This window comes from Canis lupus, chromosome 20 (assembly GCF_011100685.1).
Source record: "Canis lupus familiaris isolate Mischka breed German Shepherd chromosome 20, alternate assembly UU_Cfam_GSD_1.0, whole genome shotgun sequence".
Lineage (NCBI taxonomy): Eukaryota > Metazoa > Chordata > Mammalia > Carnivora > Canidae > Canis > Canis lupus.
Window position 1 is genome coordinate 33,388,879 of NC_049241.1, and position 20,653 is coordinate 33,409,531.

The 20,653-nt window shown below is 34.5% G+C and overlaps 1 protein-coding gene across 5 annotated transcripts in view; it reads right to left on the reverse strand.

Annotated features, from left to right (window-relative positions):
- APPL1 (adaptor protein, phosphotyrosine interacting with PH domain and leucine zipper 1) overlaps positions 1 to 20,653 on the reverse strand; it is a 43,271-nt gene that overhangs the window by 14,082 nt on the left and 8,536 nt on the right. For 3 of the 5 annotated variants that reach the window (XM_038566106.1, XM_038566107.1, XM_038566105.1), the window contains 13 exons: positions 20,141 to 20,212; positions 17,251 to 17,338; positions 15,793 to 15,834; positions 15,153 to 15,211; positions 12,176 to 12,322; positions 11,251 to 11,333; positions 10,346 to 10,504; positions 9,465 to 9,653; positions 7,449 to 7,491; positions 5,683 to 5,739; positions 2,893 to 2,984; positions 2,339 to 2,521; positions 518 to 570 (listed from right to left, as the gene is read on the reverse strand). In XM_038566106.1, coding sequence (XP_038422034.1) covers positions 518 to 570; positions 2,339 to 2,521; positions 2,893 to 2,984; positions 5,683 to 5,739; positions 7,449 to 7,491; positions 9,465 to 9,653; positions 10,346 to 10,504; positions 11,251 to 11,333; positions 12,176 to 12,322; positions 15,153 to 15,211; positions 15,793 to 15,834; positions 17,251 to 17,338; positions 20,141 to 20,212 — 1,267 coding nt within the window. Of the gene's footprint in view, positions 1 to 517; positions 571 to 2,338; positions 2,522 to 2,892; positions 2,985 to 5,682; positions 5,740 to 7,448; positions 7,492 to 9,464; positions 9,654 to 10,345; positions 10,505 to 11,250; positions 11,334 to 12,175; positions 12,323 to 15,152; positions 15,212 to 15,792; positions 15,835 to 17,250; positions 17,339 to 18,234; positions 18,380 to 19,253; positions 19,311 to 20,140; positions 20,213 to 20,653 lie in introns of those variants that run through there. The other 2 variants (XM_038566108.1, XM_038566109.1) reach the window with 2 other exon arrangements.

The following is a 20,653-nucleotide window of genomic DNA, read 5'->3' on the forward strand; positions in this document are numbered from 1 at the left end:
TTCCAGGATCGAGTCCCACAACGGGCTCCCTGCATGAACCTGCTTCTCTCTCTGCCTATGTCTCTGACTCTCTCTCTCTGTTTCTCATGAATAAATAAATTTTAAAAAACAAACAATTGATGGTTCCAAGCTAAAAAAAAATTCCTTGTACTATTCTTACAGCTTTTAAGTTTGAAATTTATCAAAATAAAGAGTTACTAAAAAAAAAAAAAAAAAAAGGGGAGAGAGCGAAAAAAGTTAATGCTCTAGTTCCAGAAGAAAACATCAGCTGCTAAGAAAAGCTTAAAGGATATCTTCTGCATTGAGAATCTGACTGTGAGGTCAAAAGTATAATACTCTATAATTTTAATGAAATCCTTAAGCCTGATTAAGTTCTGTTGGTTTGAGTATTATGAGCAAAAAGAAAACCGTGAAGTTACCATTAAAACCGCATAATCAGAATAAATATAAACAACAAATTCTTCACAGTTTACCACTGAGAATTTTAAGATAGAAGAATACCACACATCTGTTTTACCTTCAGTTTCAGATTTTGTACCTCCTCCAGATTCTCCAAATGGATTTGTGCGCCTGAAAAGTTTTTTAAAAAATTATGAACCAATGGTCAGTTACCATAAGCCTATGGAAGAAATCCCAATCATTAAAAGTAGAGCTAAAAACTAGGAGTCACAAAAACTTGAACATATCTTCTTTTTTAAAAAAAGCTCTGATCGAGACACCTGGGTGGCTCAGCGGTTCAGCACCTGTCTTCGGCCCAGGGCGTGATCCTGGAGTCCCAGGATCGAGTCCCACAACGGGCTCCCTGCATGGAGCCTGCTTCTCCCTCTGGCTGTATCTCTGTCTCTGCCTGCCTCTCTCTCTCTCTCTCTCTCTCTCTCTGTCTCATGAACAAATAAATAAAATCTTCCAAAAAATTTTTTTTTAAATAAAAAAGTTAAAAGTTCTGAAATGCCCCATCCTGTTAAAGAACACTACTGATGCCCACTTTACTCTAACGAAATCCCCTGCCTTCACACTTAGCAGGCTGAACTCAAAGCTGCTGCATTCTAGAAGAGATGGATGAACTGATGTGTATACATACGTACATATATACACATACACACCCCAACATCCTACAAACCATGTTGTGAAAATCCTTAAATTTAAATAAAGGGGGACAGAGAAGAGCTGATTTAACTTCAATCTTGAGAAAAACGCCAGGGATTTCCTGAAATTGTAAAAATCTTTTTAAGTCCTCTAAATACATACTGTAAGTTAATTATGCTAATTTGAACATTTTCTACTTTTAAACCCGTTTCTCAAGGCATACTTAACAGAATGCAAGAAGAAAAGCTAATTAGTGATGGGAGCTACCTCCTTCCTCATTATGAGTGGCTCTTGACACACCCACAATGAAGGAATAAAAGTATAACTCAAAATAGGTTTTGTAAGGAAACAAAGAGCTAAATGGTTTTAAAATAATGTTGGCATTAAGATGAAACATGAAACTGATCTCTGTAATTCATAGGTGCCCTATTATATCAAATGCTGAGTATATTTCTGTGATCAAGTACAAATTGTTTTTCTTCTTCATAGCCATGTATTATCCAAATTAGTCTCAATTTATTAGGTGTCCAACCTACTTAAATAAATTATTTGCCTTGAGTGACATTTCCTTCATCCCAGAGCCAAAGAAAAATTTTAAACAGCTTTCACACTTCTCATTATATAACCAAAAGATGATTTTATTAATAATTTGTAGCATGATAATGTTTTAGTAACTTCCTGGAGATTTCTTATTCTGACGCAAGATGATATTTTTCTTTTTTTAAAGATTTTATTTAATTATTCATTTAGAGACAGAGAGGCAGAGACACACAGGCAGAGGGAGAAGCAGGCCCCACACAGGAAGCCCAATGTGGGACTCGATCCTAGGACTCCAGGATCACGCTCTGAGCCAAAGGGAGATGCTCAACCGCTAAGCCACCCAGGCATCCCCCAAGATGATATTTTTCTTGCAAACCTATAGCACATGTATTACTCTCAAGAATTTCTAAATATTGTCATGATCTATAGATAGGACTGTCAACTTTCTTCTACAATTTTAAGAGCAAATACCAGAAGTAGATCTGATAAGCAATTCAAAATGAACTATTTTTAAAATTAACTTATCTTCACTTATTTAGACAGAAAACAAAGAGAAAAACCTGCATGATTCCTTCCCAACTATCAAAATCAAGTAATTAAAAGAAGTACAACATAATTGATATACATATATGAGAGATGACTCTCAACTGCAAAAATGGAATCACAAGCCTTACAGACCACAGAACAGTATCCCTGTGATGCCATCACCCACCTGCCGCCCTGGCCAAAGGCTTTTGCCTGGCCAGGCTGATCTTCACACACGGGAGAAATGATGTCAAATTGTATTGGAGTGTCTGGAGCAACGAGAGAATCTAGAGAAAGGGCAGCCAAGTTTGTGGACTCAGATCCTAAGGATCCTGAGCTGCTGGTTCGAGCTGTTGGTGGCCGAGATTGTCTAAGCAAAGAAGAAAACGAGAAGGCATTGCCTTTAGTTTTCTCTGTTTGAAACTGAATACAAACAATGAGAAAAGAAAATACAATTTTATAAGTCAATGAGAGGAGCAGGAATTTCAATAACAAAACTTTTCTTTCCAATGACTAAATTCAAAATCATAAATGATCTTAATCTAGAGATAAAGCACTAGGGCAATTTGGAATCATTTATTTAGCACTCTTGCTAGTAGATTTACCAACTTAAAAATACACTTTCTATGTTTTGGGGGAATTATTTCATACTAATATAAGTAGCACTGCTGAAATCAAAGTGTCTGCTAACACTTTCAATAGCCCATATAATTTTAAATAACCCAAAGTCTGGTAACTCACGCTGCTGGCCGCAAACTCTCGTGCCTCTGCTGGAAAGATGGAGAGGGAGTGACCGCTTCCAAAGCTGACTGATTTACTCGTGCAGCAATTTCCTGTTTTTTAAAAAGGACAAGAATTAGTAAAGCAAGGAAACCAAAAATTTGAATATAACTCTATTGTCAGAATGTTCGAGTTACACTTAAAATGAAAACTGGAGTTACTAAAGTAGTTCCACATTCTATCTTAATATTAAGATACATAATTAACTTCGTAACATTATAATTTATGTTTCCTCTTACTTCTTACAGACCTAGATCTTTAAATATTTAAGTACCAGACTTTTTGGATTAAGGTTTGTATTGTTAGCATTGAATACAGCGCCTAGTATATTAATACTCAATACATTTGCTAAATAAAGAAATTCAGAAGTAGGAAATAGCCACAAAATATCAAAATAGTAAAACATTTTATAACTATACTGCTGAAGTTTTCATGATCTTCCAGAATATATTTATGGTCAGAAACACCTACGTAGGGACACATAGGTGGCTCAGTGTTTGAGCATCTCCCTTCAGCTCAGGGTGTGATCCTGGAATCCCAGGATCAAGTCCTGCATCAGGCTCCCTGCAGGAAACCTGCTTCTCCCTCTGCCTATGTCTCTGCCTCTCTCTCTGTGTCTCTCATGAATAAATAAATCTAAAAAAAAAAAAAAGAAACCTATGTATTTATTGATGAAGTTATCATGACCAAAATCTGAAAGAAAAGCTTCCTATAAGAAATATTTTTAAACTTAATTGTTTTATATCAAACACTGGCTACATAAAATCGCATTTACATTAGAAAAAAATCACATAACATTTTTGTATTTCTGTGTTTTAGTTAGCAAAAATATATTAAGACAATGCCACAAATTGATCAGAATTTCTTCTCTCATGAAGTACAGATAAAGTAATTCTGGATAATCTGGAAAATACTACTTAAAATTTAGAGTTCTGATAATTTGTGGGTAAATACCATAATCCTGAATTATTCAAATACAGTGTATTCACCATGTTATTCCCTAGGTATTAACAGGTCATCCAATTTGCATTTTATTTTTATTCTTTTTGCATTTTATTTTTTAGTTCTCCCAAGTAACATAACAGAAAGGAAAACCCAACCTAGCAAGAAATCAAATTACTGCAAGCAAAATTCTTCTCTACAATTAGCACTAATTTTCTTAGATTACATTCAAATCGTTATTATAAAACTAAGAGAAGTTAATAATATTTTGGAGGTCATGAGATATTGTCTCTTTGGTTCAAAACTTGTTCCTAGGCATCTAAATCCTATGTGCCTTGGCTGGCACCTCAAAGCCATAATGATAAAAATAGAATTCTTTCAAATTGTTCTTCCATTCACTTGAGATTACAACCTGAAAGTCATCTTTAATTTGTCTCTTTCATCGTTTATATTGGTCAGTTATTAACTAGCCCAGTCAATTTCTTTTTTCCTATTTCTACAATGCATTATTTCTTTTCTCTTGGTTACTGCCCTGTTCAGACCTTCCGTTCATGCCTGAAGTAGGATAATGGGCTCCTACATGCTCCCAGACACTCCTTTATACCAACAACAGTTTTAAGACTTATAGAGGGTGAGGGCTTCCTAGAGAAATCAGCCCTGCTCTGCCTCAACTGAAATCATCAGCCCCGCACAGCCCTGGGAGGCGGCTGGGTTTACTGCACAGATGGGCCCACCAATACTGGTAGAGGATACTCAGTTCCTGCCCCAATAAACCAAGTCTTGATTCCCAAACACACTGCAGTGTGGACCCACTAGATTCCTTCCAGAGATTTCTGTACCCCTGGGTTCTGGGTGTATATTTGGATTCACCTACACAGCTAAATTCATCTGGTTTGATACCCTTGCTACTCAAAGCATAACTGGCAAAACTGAGAGTTCAGGCCACCTTACCCTACACAGAATCTGCATTTCAACAAGATCCCCAGGTGACCTGTCTGAACACTTCAGCTTTCTGGTATTCTCTAACAAGAACCTTCAACTCCAGTTATACTACTGGTTTCATAAATACACCATTTCTGCCTTTATGCTTTTGTTTTTATTCTCATATCTGTAATTCCTTCTCTTTTCCTCAAACATGGACAAATCTTAGCCAGCTCAGGATTCTATCACCTCCACAATTTTCTCTAAAATTAAAGTCCACACTGATCTTAACATCCTCAAATTTTAAACTTTTAGTCATTACCACATACTTTCAATTATTTAGTTTTATACAAAATGTTAAAGTTTTAGTTTTGTATTCCCAAACACTCAGGGTCCTGGAAGGCAAACCATAGTTTCCTTTTCTTCGGTATCCTCCATGGTGCTCAATCCAAAGCTAAATCCACAGCATTGATGCCCAGTAAAAATTCGTTAGCTGACCAATTTCAGTTACTTTTGAAATAATTTATCTTTCTAGGAAGACCAGATGCTCATACATGGATACATTAAAGCTACTCATTCAAGGCAAATTAAAAGATTACAGGACTTGGGCAGCCAAAGTGGCTCAGCGGTTTAGCGCCTGCCTTCAGCCCAGGGTGTGATCCTGGAGACCAGGGATTGAGTCCCCTGTCAGGCATCCTGCATGGAGTCTGCTCCTCCCTCTGCCTGTGTCTCTGCCTCTCTCTCTCTCTGTGTCTCTCAATGATAAATAAATAAAATCTTAAAAAAAAAAAAAAAAAGATTACAGGACTTGAGGAATTACGACATTAAGAATACATTAATAATCATTCAATTTTGCCAGGTCTGGATACCATAAAATAAAAGTGTTACCTCTGGGTTTTCACTTAAATATATTTGTTTGGATATGTTGTTTATTGTACAGATCCACTGCAAGAGAAAAAAATAGAAAAATATGATTAATACTTTTCCTATAGTGCTTCTGTTCTAAAAGAGAATGTTCAATATTTCACTGAATAGAAGTTTCATTAGTAGTACTACATAATTGGGGAACCCAGGTGGCTCATTCAGTTAAGCATCTGACTCCTGATACCACTTTAGGTCATGATCTCAGGGTTGTGAGATCGAACCCAACATCAAATGTGGAACCTGTCATCAAAAAAAAAAAAAAAAGTGGAACCTGCTTGGGATTCTTTTTCTCCCTCTGCCTCTCTCACTCTGCCCTAACCTCCTGACTCGTGCTAGTGCTCTAAAACAAAAAACCCCATAACTCTAAAAAAAGAAGTAACACAATCATTCTTATAAGAAAAATACTTTCCTATATACACATAAGCATATATATGCTTAATATTTAAAAGTGTAACAGAAAAGTGAATAGCTTTACTATTTTTAAAGCCCAAGGGGCACCTGGGTGGCTCAGTTGGTTAAGCATCTGCCTTCAGCTCAGGTCATGATCCCAGTGTCCTGGGATCAAGCCCTGTATCGGGCTCCCTGTTCAGTGGGGAGTCTGTGTTCCCCTCTTCCTCTGCCCCTCCCTCCATGTGTGCTCTTTCAAATAAAATCTTAAAAAAAAAAAAAAGCTCAAATTAACTTCATACAAGCAAATAAAAATATAGCAATAATGTTAAATTATAATATTAACAGTCTATATTTATCTTTTATATAATTTCCCCTCTTAATCCCCACCAAATTAGTAGTGATAGTCAGGACTCAGATTCATGATTAACACCAACGCAAAAAAGTTAAGAGCTAAATATATTCCTAATGAATGCATTTTACATACTTCCCTTCTTTCAGGTTTATAACTAATTAACATAAAAAATGCTCTCTGTTCCACATCTACTTCACTCTTGAGGACTCCAGTTCATGATGAGCCTCATTAAACTAATAATCTGTTTTGGTAAACCCAGCAGAGAGTAAATATTTGTCTGTGTTCTTCACAAACCAAAAGCAAGTTGTAGTATCCACTCTCTTCCAGGAGTAAATAAAAATAGATCTCTCTGTAATTTCTAACATCATCTTTTACCAACATAGTTATAATACCAGATGAAGTGATTCAAAATCAATTATAATATATTTTCATTCAAAAATGCTTTTCATGACAGTTTTTGAAGCGTCAGTTCGGTGGTAACTTACCTTCCATATTTGGTGTACTAGAAGTAAAAATGGAGCCAAAAATAAAAGACTTGTGAGGAAGAATAGACACTCCCAAATTTTTGTTTTTCTGTCTTTCATTTCTCCAAGGTTTTAAGCTTTACTTGCTTCCTGCCATGCTACATCTGCTGCCACTATGTTCTTACGGTGCAAATACGGTCTCAGAGTTGGTGAGAGAAGGGAATAAATTAAACTGTCACCTCATGATACTAGCAGCTTGCCAGAAAGCAGTAGTCACAAGGTCATTTCTGAAGTTGAGCCTTTAAAAAGACAGACAGCAATGATCTCTAAAGCCTCCTCTTACAGGTCTAGCTATAAAAGTCTGTGTGAAACTTAAAAAGGCTGCTTGAGGACAATAGAGTTTTATGAAAAAAAAATGTTTTTAATTAACTAGGATTTTCCAAATTTCTATCTTAATATTTAGTTATTTAGTTGCTGAAATATCTTAAGATGTTGCTGAGGAAATTAACTAGATAAAATTTTACCTCCTCATGGTCTTTTTTACTTTCTGCTTGTAAAATTGAAGACCTGAAAAAAATAAGAAAGAAGTCTGACCCTCAACTTAAATAAAAAAATAAGAAAATTTTTTATCTTTAAAGGTACATATAAAACCAATCGGTATCAAAACTAAAAAAACTCAAAACACACAACCAATCAATATCTTAAGTTAGGAAAAGGAGACCACCTGGGGCATCTGGACTCAGATTTTAACAACTCTTGACTCTGGCTATCCATGCCAAGATGTACCAAAAAAGAAACAGGTGCTGGTTTTCAGAAGACAGCCTATAACAAAGGTATACTGCAAATAAGACCATGCATTTCAACTTTCTGACACTTATCATATGTCTCAAATGTAAATCAGCAATGCTCACAGAAAACACTAATTGTACTTATTATTTCTCCATAATACAGTAAAACATTTTCAATATATTAATTACTAATACTGAGATACTTAGCTTTTCTATAGCTGTTACTATCTTAAGAGTTAAAGAAAAAAATTACTAATTCTGAATCACACTAAGAATGTGAAATGGGAAATCATGTTAAGCATTATTAGCAATAAACTGAAAAAAAAAAAAAGTTCCTGGAGTAACATATTAACAATTTGGTAATTTTGATGAACACAGGGACTCCCAACATCCAGCATTATAAATGACAGAGTCACTGACATTCATTACATATTTAAAGGAGGAATATGAAATTAAACAACTATTTGATAAAAGACAGTGAACCATACATCTTAACATACATAAATACAAAGGAAAAATTACTAAGAACTCAGAAGCTGCTTCTGAACAGTAAGCAAAATCAAAAATAGTATTTTAAGTAAGAAAAAAAAACTACAGATAACTTCAACATCTATCATCAGGAAAAATTTTAGATTATGGTGTATATCCTTAGATGGATTAATATAGCCATTGTGAAATGTTTTTAATAAGTAGCTGTAGATCCAAAGTACGTATACAGTATCTCCTCATCTTTAAAAAACTGTCAGGAACATGGAAGACTCCTAACTCTGGGAAACGAACTAAGGGTGGTGGAAGGGGAGGAGGGCGGGACATGGGGGTGACTGGGTGGCGGGCACTGAGGGGGGCACTTGACGGGGTGAGCACTGGGTGTTATTCTGTATGTTGGCAAATTGAACACCAATAAAAAATAACTTTATTATTAAAAACAATAATAAAATAAAAATTGTCAGAATTTTAATATTTATAGCATATTTTAAAGAATATTTAAATATATTTAAATTTTAAAGAATAGTTAAAAACTGTAAGGCAACAAACCAAAAAGTTAACTGTTGTTTCTAGCTAGTGAGATTATAGCTTTCTTTCAATATTCAATGCTTTTTTATATTTTTCTGTCGTCCAAAAATTTGTTCTAAAGGCTACTCTGGATTCTCATAAGATGCAAAGGTAACAGAAGTTTTAAAAATGGCATATAAACATTAATGGACTAATCATTAATTTCACATTAATGGACTAATCATTAATTTCATCAGAAATATTTAACATTTAAAAATAACATTCACTAATGTTTGCACTTACTACACGTTAGGCACATTACATCTGTTAGATTTCTATTCTGTATAATAATTCACAAAGTAGGGGTTATGACCTTCCCATCCCCATTTCACATGTGAAAAAACAGAGGTTATGTAATTTGTCTAAGACACACAGTAAGTAGTAGATCCTGAATTTAAATTTTCTGACCCCAAGGTTAGGGCTGTTTCCACTACTTTGTGCTGCCGTCCCCCATACAATGCAGAATTTTCAGTGAACAGTACCCTAACACGGAATCACAGGTTCTTACCATATGACCTTATTTTGACAACCTCAAAATAGTAAGGCATCATTTAACCAAATCAGAAAGGAAAACTCATTCCTATGCAATCAAAAAGAAAATTATCTAAATACATAATAAGCCTAAAATAGCTATAAAATGTCTGAATGACGAGGAATTATTATGCATTTCAGTAGTTTAAAATATGACAAAATACTAACTTTTTTCCATCAAAGGAAGTGATCTGAAAACAGTACCGCCTGTCTTCACAGTCCACAGCCATTACTGAACAGTTGTCAATGTCCATGGCCAGGCCGCCTGCTACATCCCCACGTGCCTGACTCATTAAGTTTCCACCCTGCGTGAAGTAAAATTGTCTGTCCCAGGTAGATGACACCAAACCTGTTTTACTAAATGAAGAAAGTACATTTGCTCTTAGTAACAATACACCTGAAATCTCATCATAAGCCAGACACAAGATAAAACAAAGAACCAGCTGCAAAAAGGCACCAAGGTGCCTAGAAAATAAAAATATCAGTTTTTCAGTATCTAAAATAAATTCATGTATGCCAACCCATTTTTGTGTGTCCATGTGTTTCCAAAAAAGGCTGGAAGTTATCAAGTTGTAATTGTTACAATGACGTTCCATAAATTATAGTTCAACTTTCAAGAGAATAAGTTCAAAAGAATAGAATTCATTTTACTCCTAGGGTTAACTTGCTTTATCCTACGTTTATGTAAAAACTAAAAGTTGACCTGATAGTATAATTACATGTATTTATGTAATACATATATATTACATAGATTTTAGAGTATGATAAAAATATTTAATTCATGTAATGCTCAATTTACTTAAACTCAGATTGGTTCCACTTTTAATATAATTCTAAATTATTCAATAAGTAAACAGAATTCTACTTCCAAAAATTATTCACATACCCCATCTGTCAAAAAGCTGACAAACATGCTAATACTTCTAATTAAAAAGATTCAGCCTTTCATAAAATCAAAATAATTTAGATAATATCAATTATATATTATATTCACTTGATAATACCTTAGAAGATATTACAATATATGAAAATAACTATAGTTTTCTTACTTCCTAGCATTAAGGTATCCAGCCTTCCGGGTTAAGTTTCGATTAACAGGAAATTTTGTGGGATCTGGGTCAGGCACATATAAGGGGTCACTGGCTACTTCCAAATCTTCTATTGTCTGCTGCATGGTCTCTACATCACTGTCCATTTCCCTGCGAACACTAACACAGAAAATATATTTACTACCCAACCACAACTGATGAAGAACTCCTTACCAATTATGTTCATCTGTAACATTTGCTTTGTATATATTTTCTTAAAGAGAGTAGAGGGGGTGTGGGTGGTTAAAGTAACATGAACACATGAAAGTAACATGAACACATTATGAAACAGTTTTACATTTTATTACTATTAAACAACACTAAATTAAAAAATTAATGAAGCCACATCAAATGCCTAACTTTGGAGTAATTTTCAAACTGCTCTATCCTGTGCCTTTAAAACAACAATCATTTTAATATACCTGCATATCTCAGATTGACCACATCACTGCTCCCAACTTTGAACCTGATTAGAACTGCTTGCTCTCACTAAGCTTTCTTTCATGGCTTGGAAAGCAAGATTTATTTAGTAATTCCCATTCATCCCCCATGCTTCAGCTAATTGTGAAGATAAATTAACTTATACATAATTACTATTTTGTGTCATATATTCAAACACAAAACCTAGTTTAGAATCAATAAAATACCATCAGACATGACAGAGTTATGAAATTCAGAGTTCAGATTCTGTGGAAGAGATGGTAAAAAAACCAAGTAGTATCCATGAGCCATGTGAGACACACTCTCATGGCAGGGAAAATAGCCCCTCAGGAAATTAAATGCTAAATATTTTTAGATTGTGGCATTTAGGCATTAACTTATTCTCATAACTTCATTTTCAATTTTAAGGAAGAAAAAATACTCACTTCTGTACACTTGTTCCAATATTGGTCAAGAATTCTTCCAGCTGTTCATTAAGATTTTCAGAACCCATCTTAAAGAAACTTATCTGGGGCAAGAGAGTATATGAGTAAGAGGATGAACAACAAAAACACACACATACAAAAAACAGTGAATCACATAAATAATCTCCAAGATACATGGCAAGGTAAAAAACAAAGGAGTATTCCCATTTGTGTACTAGTTTTCAATGACTTCTACTGGGCTTTAGAGCCACTGTAGAAACTAGACTTCAGTTTCACTATACATCTTTTTATGTAGTAATACACGCATATGATGAGCAATTTGTAAAATTGGAAAATTTTAAAACATTTTAAATAAGTTATACAGATAAACATTTGTTTACTACAAAGATAAATAAGTTTTATATTGAGGAAAAATAAGCACTCATATTTGAAGGAATATTCAAATTTCTTTAAAAAATAAAATTTTTAGGGGCATGCCATCTCATATTACCAAAATTTACTTTTCTAGCCTCCTTCCTGATGCAAACCTCCTGGGATACTTTGGAGTTCATCTATTACTTTTAACTCAGGAACATGAGACAAACTTGCCCATTCTTTTTCAAACTTATTTTGAAGCAATAGTGAATGGACGTTCCAACAATAGGAGTAACTCCAGAATTCATTTAGCTTTCTTTTCCCTATCCCCTACCTGTGATGGACAAGGCCTAAATACAAGGTAGGTGGTTTCATTTACCCTAAAAAATGTGAGATCTTCATTTGTGAGGAAAACCATTCTAACTTCTAATGACATTTTAAATTACTTTAAAAAACACAGATCCAAATAGAATATTTTGACCTTAATTTGTAATACTTAACATAAATATCAAACTTAATATGAAGTTTTTAGGGCAGTTATAATCCAAAATGCAGTACAGTCAGTATTTACCTGAGCTTGCATGTACCCAAGTAGAGGTTCTAACAATGCTATTTTCTTTTTGTATTGAAGAGTGTTTAATGCACAAAAATAATGCATCATGGTCTGGTGTTGTTTTTTTCTGGAAGTGTAGACATCTTCTGTTACTTCATACTTTACCTTTGAGTAAAAACATTAAAATATGTATTTAACTGTGTAATTATCTTTAATTACCTTTAGTAGTGGCTATAGGGAAGAGCCTACCCAAGGAAAAAGATATAATCACCAGCAACTGTTCATCTTTATTTTGTGAGATAGTAGAAATCCTGTATTATGGCTAATTTTACTGTCTTACTACCAACCACTCCATCTTCAAATGCACATTTAAAGCAGAACTCTGTACATGGCTAAGAATGATACAATAACTAAACTAGTGTGGTGGAGTCTACCACACAGAGGAAAGGCAGACAGTGGTTTGCTATTAGCTCAGTCATTAGTCTTTGATCTTGGTCAGTTCACAGCATAGTCTCTTCCAGTTCTCTCCTTGCTACACCTCCTCTGTTGTACTTGTTTTCCTTTACTCACAATTAAAATATGCGTGCTCTTTAAGTTCTTGTATTCAGACAAATATTAACTGAGCACTTATTATGTAATATACATCAGGCCATTCCCTCTTTTTGCTCTCCTTAGAATACCAAATCAAGTACTAAGAATATTCCAATACACCAAGGAGTCCCAAATTTTCATCTCTTGCCCTTCACTCTCCTAAGTGTCAGAAGAAGCACATTTCCACCTGGGGTCTTTATATGTGTGTGTGTGTGTGCATGTGAACACGTGTGTGTAAATGTGCTGGACATGGACAAAACTGAATATAGTATCTTCCCCACAAAGCCTGTTCCTCTGTTTCTTAGCTCTCTTAGTATTCCAAAACCTACCCCATCATTCAAGAATCATAAGACTTCTTTTGGATTCCTCCTACCTATAAATCTTGTCAATTCTACTTAAAAAATATCTTCCAAAAGTTTTCCTTCCTCCGCCCTTTTAACAACTACCTTGGCTGAGGTTCTCCTAATGTCTTTACAAACTATTCTGGTACCTTTAGTCCTGCCCCTTCACATTCCATTAGTATTTTTATCCTGTAACACAACTGTATGGTGTTACCTACTTATAATCCTTTAAATAGAATTCCTTTAAGCAGGCTGTCCACTCTAACTCAAGTTTTAAAGTCATAATATAGTAATCTGGCCCCTAATACATCCTATGCTCCAGACACACACCATTATCATAATAATTATTGCTAGAATTTAAGGATAACGTGCTACAAGCCAGGTACCCTGCATGTATTACCCCCATTTCATCATTACAACTACTGAGGTTTTTTTGATAGAGAAATAAAGGCTTGAAATTAAATAACTGGAGTGTGACCTCAGGCAAATACGTGGCAAATCTTTGTCCTCAAGCAGTCTGACTCCAGAACCAGTGCTCTTAAGCTCTGCATTCTCTGGACTCTGCCATGTGCTTCTGCAAAGGCTATTTTTCTTCTAGGAATGCCTTCGCCCCAATCCCATGCCAGTGACCCTCACTCATTTTTTAATGCAAACAGCATCTCCTAAAAAGTACAGCCTTTCCCAATTCCCCAGTGTTAACGGCTGTTCTTTCCTAGCATTTTGTTAAGACTTTTATTATTGTACTTAGTATTTATACATGTGTTCTCTTCATCATTTACTCTGGCATCTAGTCCAGCTGCATACCTTCACACAGGAAGCCTTCGATAAGTATGTATGGTTCAATCACTGAAGGTGGGAGTGGAGCCTATTCACACTATTGCCCCTGGTACATGACATATAGCAGATGCTCAAAATTTTTTCAAATAAAACAAAGTTGGTAAAAGAATGTTTTTTAGGGGCACCTGAGTGACTCAATGGGTGAGCGTCTGCCTTTGGCTCAAGGTGTGATCCTGGGGTCCTGGGATTGAGTCCCACATCAGGCTTCCTACAAGGAGCCTGCTTCTCCTTCTGTCTATGTCTCTGCATCTCTGTGTTTCTCATGAATAAATAAATAAATTAAATCTTTAAAAAAATGTTTTTTTAAACTACCTGAAATAACAAAAACAACAAATTTATTCCTAGACCCTTTAACAACTTCTATAAGGCAAGTAACAAAGTAATGTAGATCTCAAAATGTACATATTTTATCAATATTCGCACCACTAAGTATCAGTGAAATTAGAAATGGAAAGCTCTCTGTACTGAACTCTGTGAGAAACTTTCCCTTTACTATGTCACAGTAGGTGTTGCATAGTAAATTGTACCCAGTTGTGGATTCCCACAAGTGATCACTGTGTCCCTACCAGCAGCTGCAGCCAAGGCCGCAGACACCAGCAGAGACTATCTCACTCGCAAACACCTAATGGAGGTCTTGTTATCAAGCCTTGGATTAGGCACTGAGAAAGAAATGACCTTTAAGGAGCATCTAGATGAACTTGTTAATATTTTGTTCTTTGTTCTTTGCTCAAATGCATTTCTCCTGAAATACAGTGAAATACATCGGGATGATATATATATATATATATATATATATTCCCTGTAAATGAGGAGGTCCTCATAACAGAATTTCATTCAATTATGTATGCAACAATTCAACTTTCTAACCACTTTATCTCAAAAGACACTTCTGAATACATACAGTCAAAAACAGAACACATGCAATGTTATCAAAACACAAAGCAAAAGGAAGCAATGTTATACAATGGGCATCAGTTATATTTTTGGAATAGTTCTGTCTACTTATCAAATTTTGTCAGCAGAAAAATATTTTATTCAAAGAGAATTATTAATTGATAATTATCAGAAAGGCTTTGAAACAACTAGAAGGAAAGAATAAACTAAAGGCAATGTAACAAAACATACAAAGTAACTGCAGGCTGCTATTTTTAAACAGGAAAAAACTAGTGAAAAAAATCTAATGAAACAATTAATTTTGATACTGAAGGAGTAAGTATGTATCACACCTTGTCATTTTCTCTTTTTTTTGATAACCGGCTATATCTGTTAATTGCAGCATCATGGTCTGGAAAAAAAAATAACTATTAACAACAATACAACAGTACTTTGCACAACTTATAAATGCTTTAAATAGTCTTCACAGGTACATATTCCAACAAATAAATGCTAAAGCAAGAATTCTCAAAATAAAATAAGAATTCTTTACCATACATTTTACTCCAAATGTTCCCAGAGTCAAATTTCCCACGAAGGATCTTTCTACTTATTAAATTGGTAAAAAAAATAATAATAATTCTAAGGAGACTCTACTCTGCTAAAAGTTTTTTAAAGTATTTTTTAGTACAAAAGTAGCAAATGCTCATTAAAGAAAATTTTTGAATATATAGGAAAACAAGGAAGGGAAAATATTGTATCAACTTCTAATGTATTATTAAGACAGCAAACCACGAGATTTTAGTTTCCTTTTAAATTTTTCTTGTAGCCCAAAGAGTGCACCTTAAATAACAGCACTGATTTACATAACGTTCACTCATTTTTAATTAGGTTCCTTTTTTTTTCAATTATTACATAGAATATGGCCACAGATTTGTACTGATAAAGAAATGCACCACTGTGAGAAATAACTGTAAAGTATTCAGAACTTACCATTACTAGCAATCTGAAACACTTCCTTTAATGTCAGTATTTCTGGAAAAGTTTAGGAATAGTTTCAATTTAGCATATTTATGAAATATCTAAAATTTTGTTTAGAAAACAATAACTGCCATTTATAAGCTATAATTCAAATTCCAAATATTTCATACTTGAACATCCAAAGTGAGAAGGTTATTCTGTATTTCAGGTAGTCTGTGGAACATTCACTATCCTTAGCAACAGTTACATCACCAAATCTACTTGCCATAAATTAGTTCTATATGACAAAAAAATTTTAAAATCATTGCAAATTCTAAGACATGCAAATATTCTTAGTACCAGCATCCAGCTTATTAATTCATTTTTGATATTGACTTTAATGAGTTCAAATGATGAATCTGAGAAACAAAGAATAATTAACAAGATATGACATTCAGACTGAGAAGAGAACTTGTTTCTTAAACTTAGAAATGACCATTATTAAGTATTACCATAAATATTAACTCTGTCTCTAAACTACATTTGTCTTTATTCCATGCATGATTTAAATACTTTACCATCCACTGACACATTAATTCAATGTTTTTATTCTATCTACATACTCTACAAGTCTTTATGACTAAGATTGTAAATTATGAGAAAGCAGAGCCAATTCTATAAAACTCTAATTTTATCACCTAATAATCCTAAATGGGGAAAAAAATCCACCACAAACTACTAAGTCATGGGCTGCCAGATGTGCCAGTACCCCTACCTCCTGCCACTGCAGCCCATAAGCACACCCCCTATGCCACTGTCAAAGGTCAGGCTTTGGTCATAACTCATTGGGCTCTCACAACTGCCTAATCTGTTTTCCTGGATATCAAATCCACTCTATTCCATCTTCCAAAAACAAAGGAATTAGGTCTACTTTTTAAGGGCCTCCACTGGCTTCTCTTTGCTTATAAATTCAAGTCCAACATCTTCAGCATGATTTTTTTCTAGATTTGTCTCCTGTCACACCCCAACACATCAAGCCACACTGTTTTTCGTCAACCACAAAATAAGACATATATTTCTATAACCCATACCTTTGTGCTTTCTAGTCCCTCTAATAGAACAATGACTTTCTTCTCCTGGCAAATGCCTCTTCTTTGTTCAATGCTCATGTCACATCCTTGGTGATACCTTTCTGACACCCTCCTCTGAGGCCCCACATTACCTAGTTCATTCCCTAATTATAAGAGATAGAATATCCTAATTATCTATTTTACCTATCTCCTTCTCTAGGCTTTCTCGAGAGAAGTGACACTGTATTCATATCAGTATTCTATATCTAGTTTAACATCTAGCAGAAGCTCCTATAAATATCCAGTGACACATTAAAGTGGTACAAGCTGTATTCAGAAATGGTTAGGGTATACAGTAACATGCACTTTACATTATTGATCTGACAGCTAATGAAAGTAAACATAAACTTGACTTCATTACCTTTCAGATCTCTTTCTTTAAATTGGGTAATGGGGAACATCATGGCATCAGCAAGCTGCGTTGAAAGTACTGCATGACAAGAGCTAAGCTAGTAAAAGGAAGACCAAAAAGGGTGAATAAATAACTATACAGAAACATTTAGCCAGTGTTATGAAAATTAAACAAAATGTAATAAACAGATGTTGATACATTTTACATAAGCAAACACTCAAAATTATGTGATATACTACAAAATATTACATAGTAAAAAGAAATCTATTTAAGAAAGAGGTGCCTGTATAGCTCTGTGGTTGAGCATCTGCCTTTGGCTCAGGTCGTGATCCCAGGGTCCTAGGACTGAGATCCTGGGATCAAGTCTCGAGTCAGGCACCCTGCAGGGAGCCTGCTTCTCCCTCTGCCTATGTCTCTGCCTCTCTCTGCATGTCTATGATGAATAGATAAATAAAATCTTTAAACAAAATAAAAATAATAAATAAATAAAATTCTTAGGAAAAAACATAGGATAACCTAGGATTTGGCAATGGTTTCTTACATATGACACCAAAAGCACAAACAACAAAAGAAAATACAAATTGGATTTCATCAAAATTAAAAACTTTGTGCAAAGAATGAATCAAGAAAGTAAAAACACAACCTGCAGAAAGGGAGAAAATATTTGCTAATCACATATCTGATAAAGAACTTGGATTGAGAATAAAGAAGTCCTGGGTGCTTGGGTAGCTCAGTTGGTTAAATGTCTGTCTTAGGCTCCGGTCATGATCCCAAGGTCCTAGGACTGATCCCCACACTGGGCTTCCTGCTCAGTGAGGAGTCTGCTTCTCCCTCTCCCTCTGCCCCTCCCCACCCTGCTTGTGCACTCTGTCTCTCAAATAAATAAATAAATAAATAGTCTTTAAAATAAATAAGTCTTAAACTCAGTAATGAAACATAAACCACCCAATTTTAAAAAATGGGCAAAGGTCTGAATCAAGTACTCCCCCTCACCCCTTAGCACAGTGCTGCCTTCTGGAGTTTCAGTTACCCAAGGTCAGACACAGTCTTGAGGCAGATGATCCTCCTTCTGACAGAGTGTCAGAAGTCCAACAGGAGCCTGACACTACATCACAGTGCCTCCATCATTCCCCTCACTTCATCTCATCATGAAGGCCTTTTATCATCTCACATCATCACAAGAAGGGTAAGTACAGCACAATATGACATTTTGAGAGAGAGAGAGAGACATCACATTCACAGAACTTTTATTACGGTATAATGTTACAATTCTATTTTTTCTCTCATTCTATTAGTTTTACTGTGCCTAATTTATAAATTAATCTTTATCACATGTATGTATATATAGGAAAACACAGAATATATATATAGGGTTCCATACTCTCCATGGTTTCAGGCAACCACTTGGTGGGGAGGTCAATGCATGGGAGCACAGGGGAGACTATCACAGACATTTCTTCAAAGATATATAAATGGCCAATAAGGATAGAAAAAGGCACTCAACATCATTAGTCATCAGGAAAATGCACAAAAACTGCAATGAGCTACCACTTCATACCTCCTTAGATGGTTATAATAAAAATATAAATGAAAAAACAGTTAAAGTGTTGGGGAGACTGTGGAGAAACTAGAACCCTACATTACTGCTGGGAATGTAAAAGTATATAGAAGCTGTGGAAAACAGTCTGGCAGTTCCTCAAAAAACTAAACATAAAATTACCATGTGACCCAGCAATCCCACTGATTATATACCCAAAAGAACTGAAAATTGGTGTTCAAAAAAAAAAAAAAAACCTTGTACACAAATGCTCACTGTAGCACTACGAGCCAAAAGGTAGAAAACAACTCAAATATCCCTCAACTATGAATGGATAAATGAAAGGTGGTATATTCATACAATGGAATTTTATTCACCCAAATAAGGAATGAAACTGATTCATGCTACAACACAGATAAACCTTGAAAACATTATGCTCAGTAAAAAAAGACGGATACAAAAATCCACAAATTACATAAGTCCATTTATATGAAATATCCAAAACATGCAAATCCATACAAATAGAAAGTAGATTTGTGGTTGCCAGGAGCTGAAGGGAGGTGAAGTTGGGAGTGATTGCTTAATGGGCACAAGGTTCCCTTTGGGATGATGATGAAAATGTTCTGGAACATCAGTGGTGATGATCACACAATACTGTGAGTGTTTAAATGTAACCAAGGGTACATTTTATGTTATGTGTATTGTACCGCAATAAAAATATTCCATCTCTTAGAAATACTTCTTTATATTGGTCTACTGTGACAATATTTCGCAACAATAAAGTTATTAGAATATTTCAAAAAATTATTTTCAGTTAGGAGACAAGACAGAACTATCTAATGGTTCCTGTAAAAAGAGCTTTCATCGCACCAGCTAAGAATAGTTATAGACTCCCCAAACAGCTCTTACCACCCTTCTTCCTCCTAGCAACATTTTATCATTCAGTTTATTAATCCTTCCATCCTAGACAGCCAATATCAGCCCTTAGTTTCTCTAACTAGTCATCATAGCAAAGCATTAAAAAAAGACCTGGAACTTAGCTATATCTCATAGTTTAATTCTTCTCTCCCTGCCTACATCAAATAAAACAGTGAAAGGTTGAGTATGTCATAAACTGGGAGGAGAAAGAATACATGTCTATGCTTATCCCTCCCAAAAATTTGTTTTAATTGACAAAATACTATTTTTATGAGACAGTCACTAAGATATGAGACAGACACTAATATGGAAGATCCTCCTTTAAACAGTAATCTTATATTATAGAGATTTGCTCATGTAATTATAATACAAGTTCCCAATAAAAGCTAAACAACTTGAATAATTAATTATAAGACCATTTACTCAAGCAAAATAAGCACTTACCTCATCTATAACTTTTGAAAACTGCTGTAAAGTAGAGCTCATAACTTCATCATCACCCCCCAATGGAAACCGCTGAAAAATGAGAAAGAGAGGACGTAAAGGTGCTGTATGTCTTTTGTAACTGATGTTATAATTTACATTTTTAAAAATAGCTGATCCTAAAAAAAAATAAATAAATAAAAATAAATAAAAATAGCTGATCCTCAAACCACACAGGAGTTAGAAAAATTGCATGAATATTCAAAAAATATTCATAAGTGGACCCATGTAGTACAAATCTGTGTTGTTCAAGGGTCAAGTGAAACTTCAAATAACTTCCAAAATTTTGAATAAGCTCTAAAAATGTCATTTAATAAGAGTATAGTTTGCATAATTAATAAACATTATAATGTTTGCTAAGCAACTAATTAATATCGTATATAGGGATGCACACCATAGTAGAAGTTTAAAGATTTGATGTTAAAAAAATAAATAAAAAATAAAAATAAATAAATAAATAAATAAATAAAATAA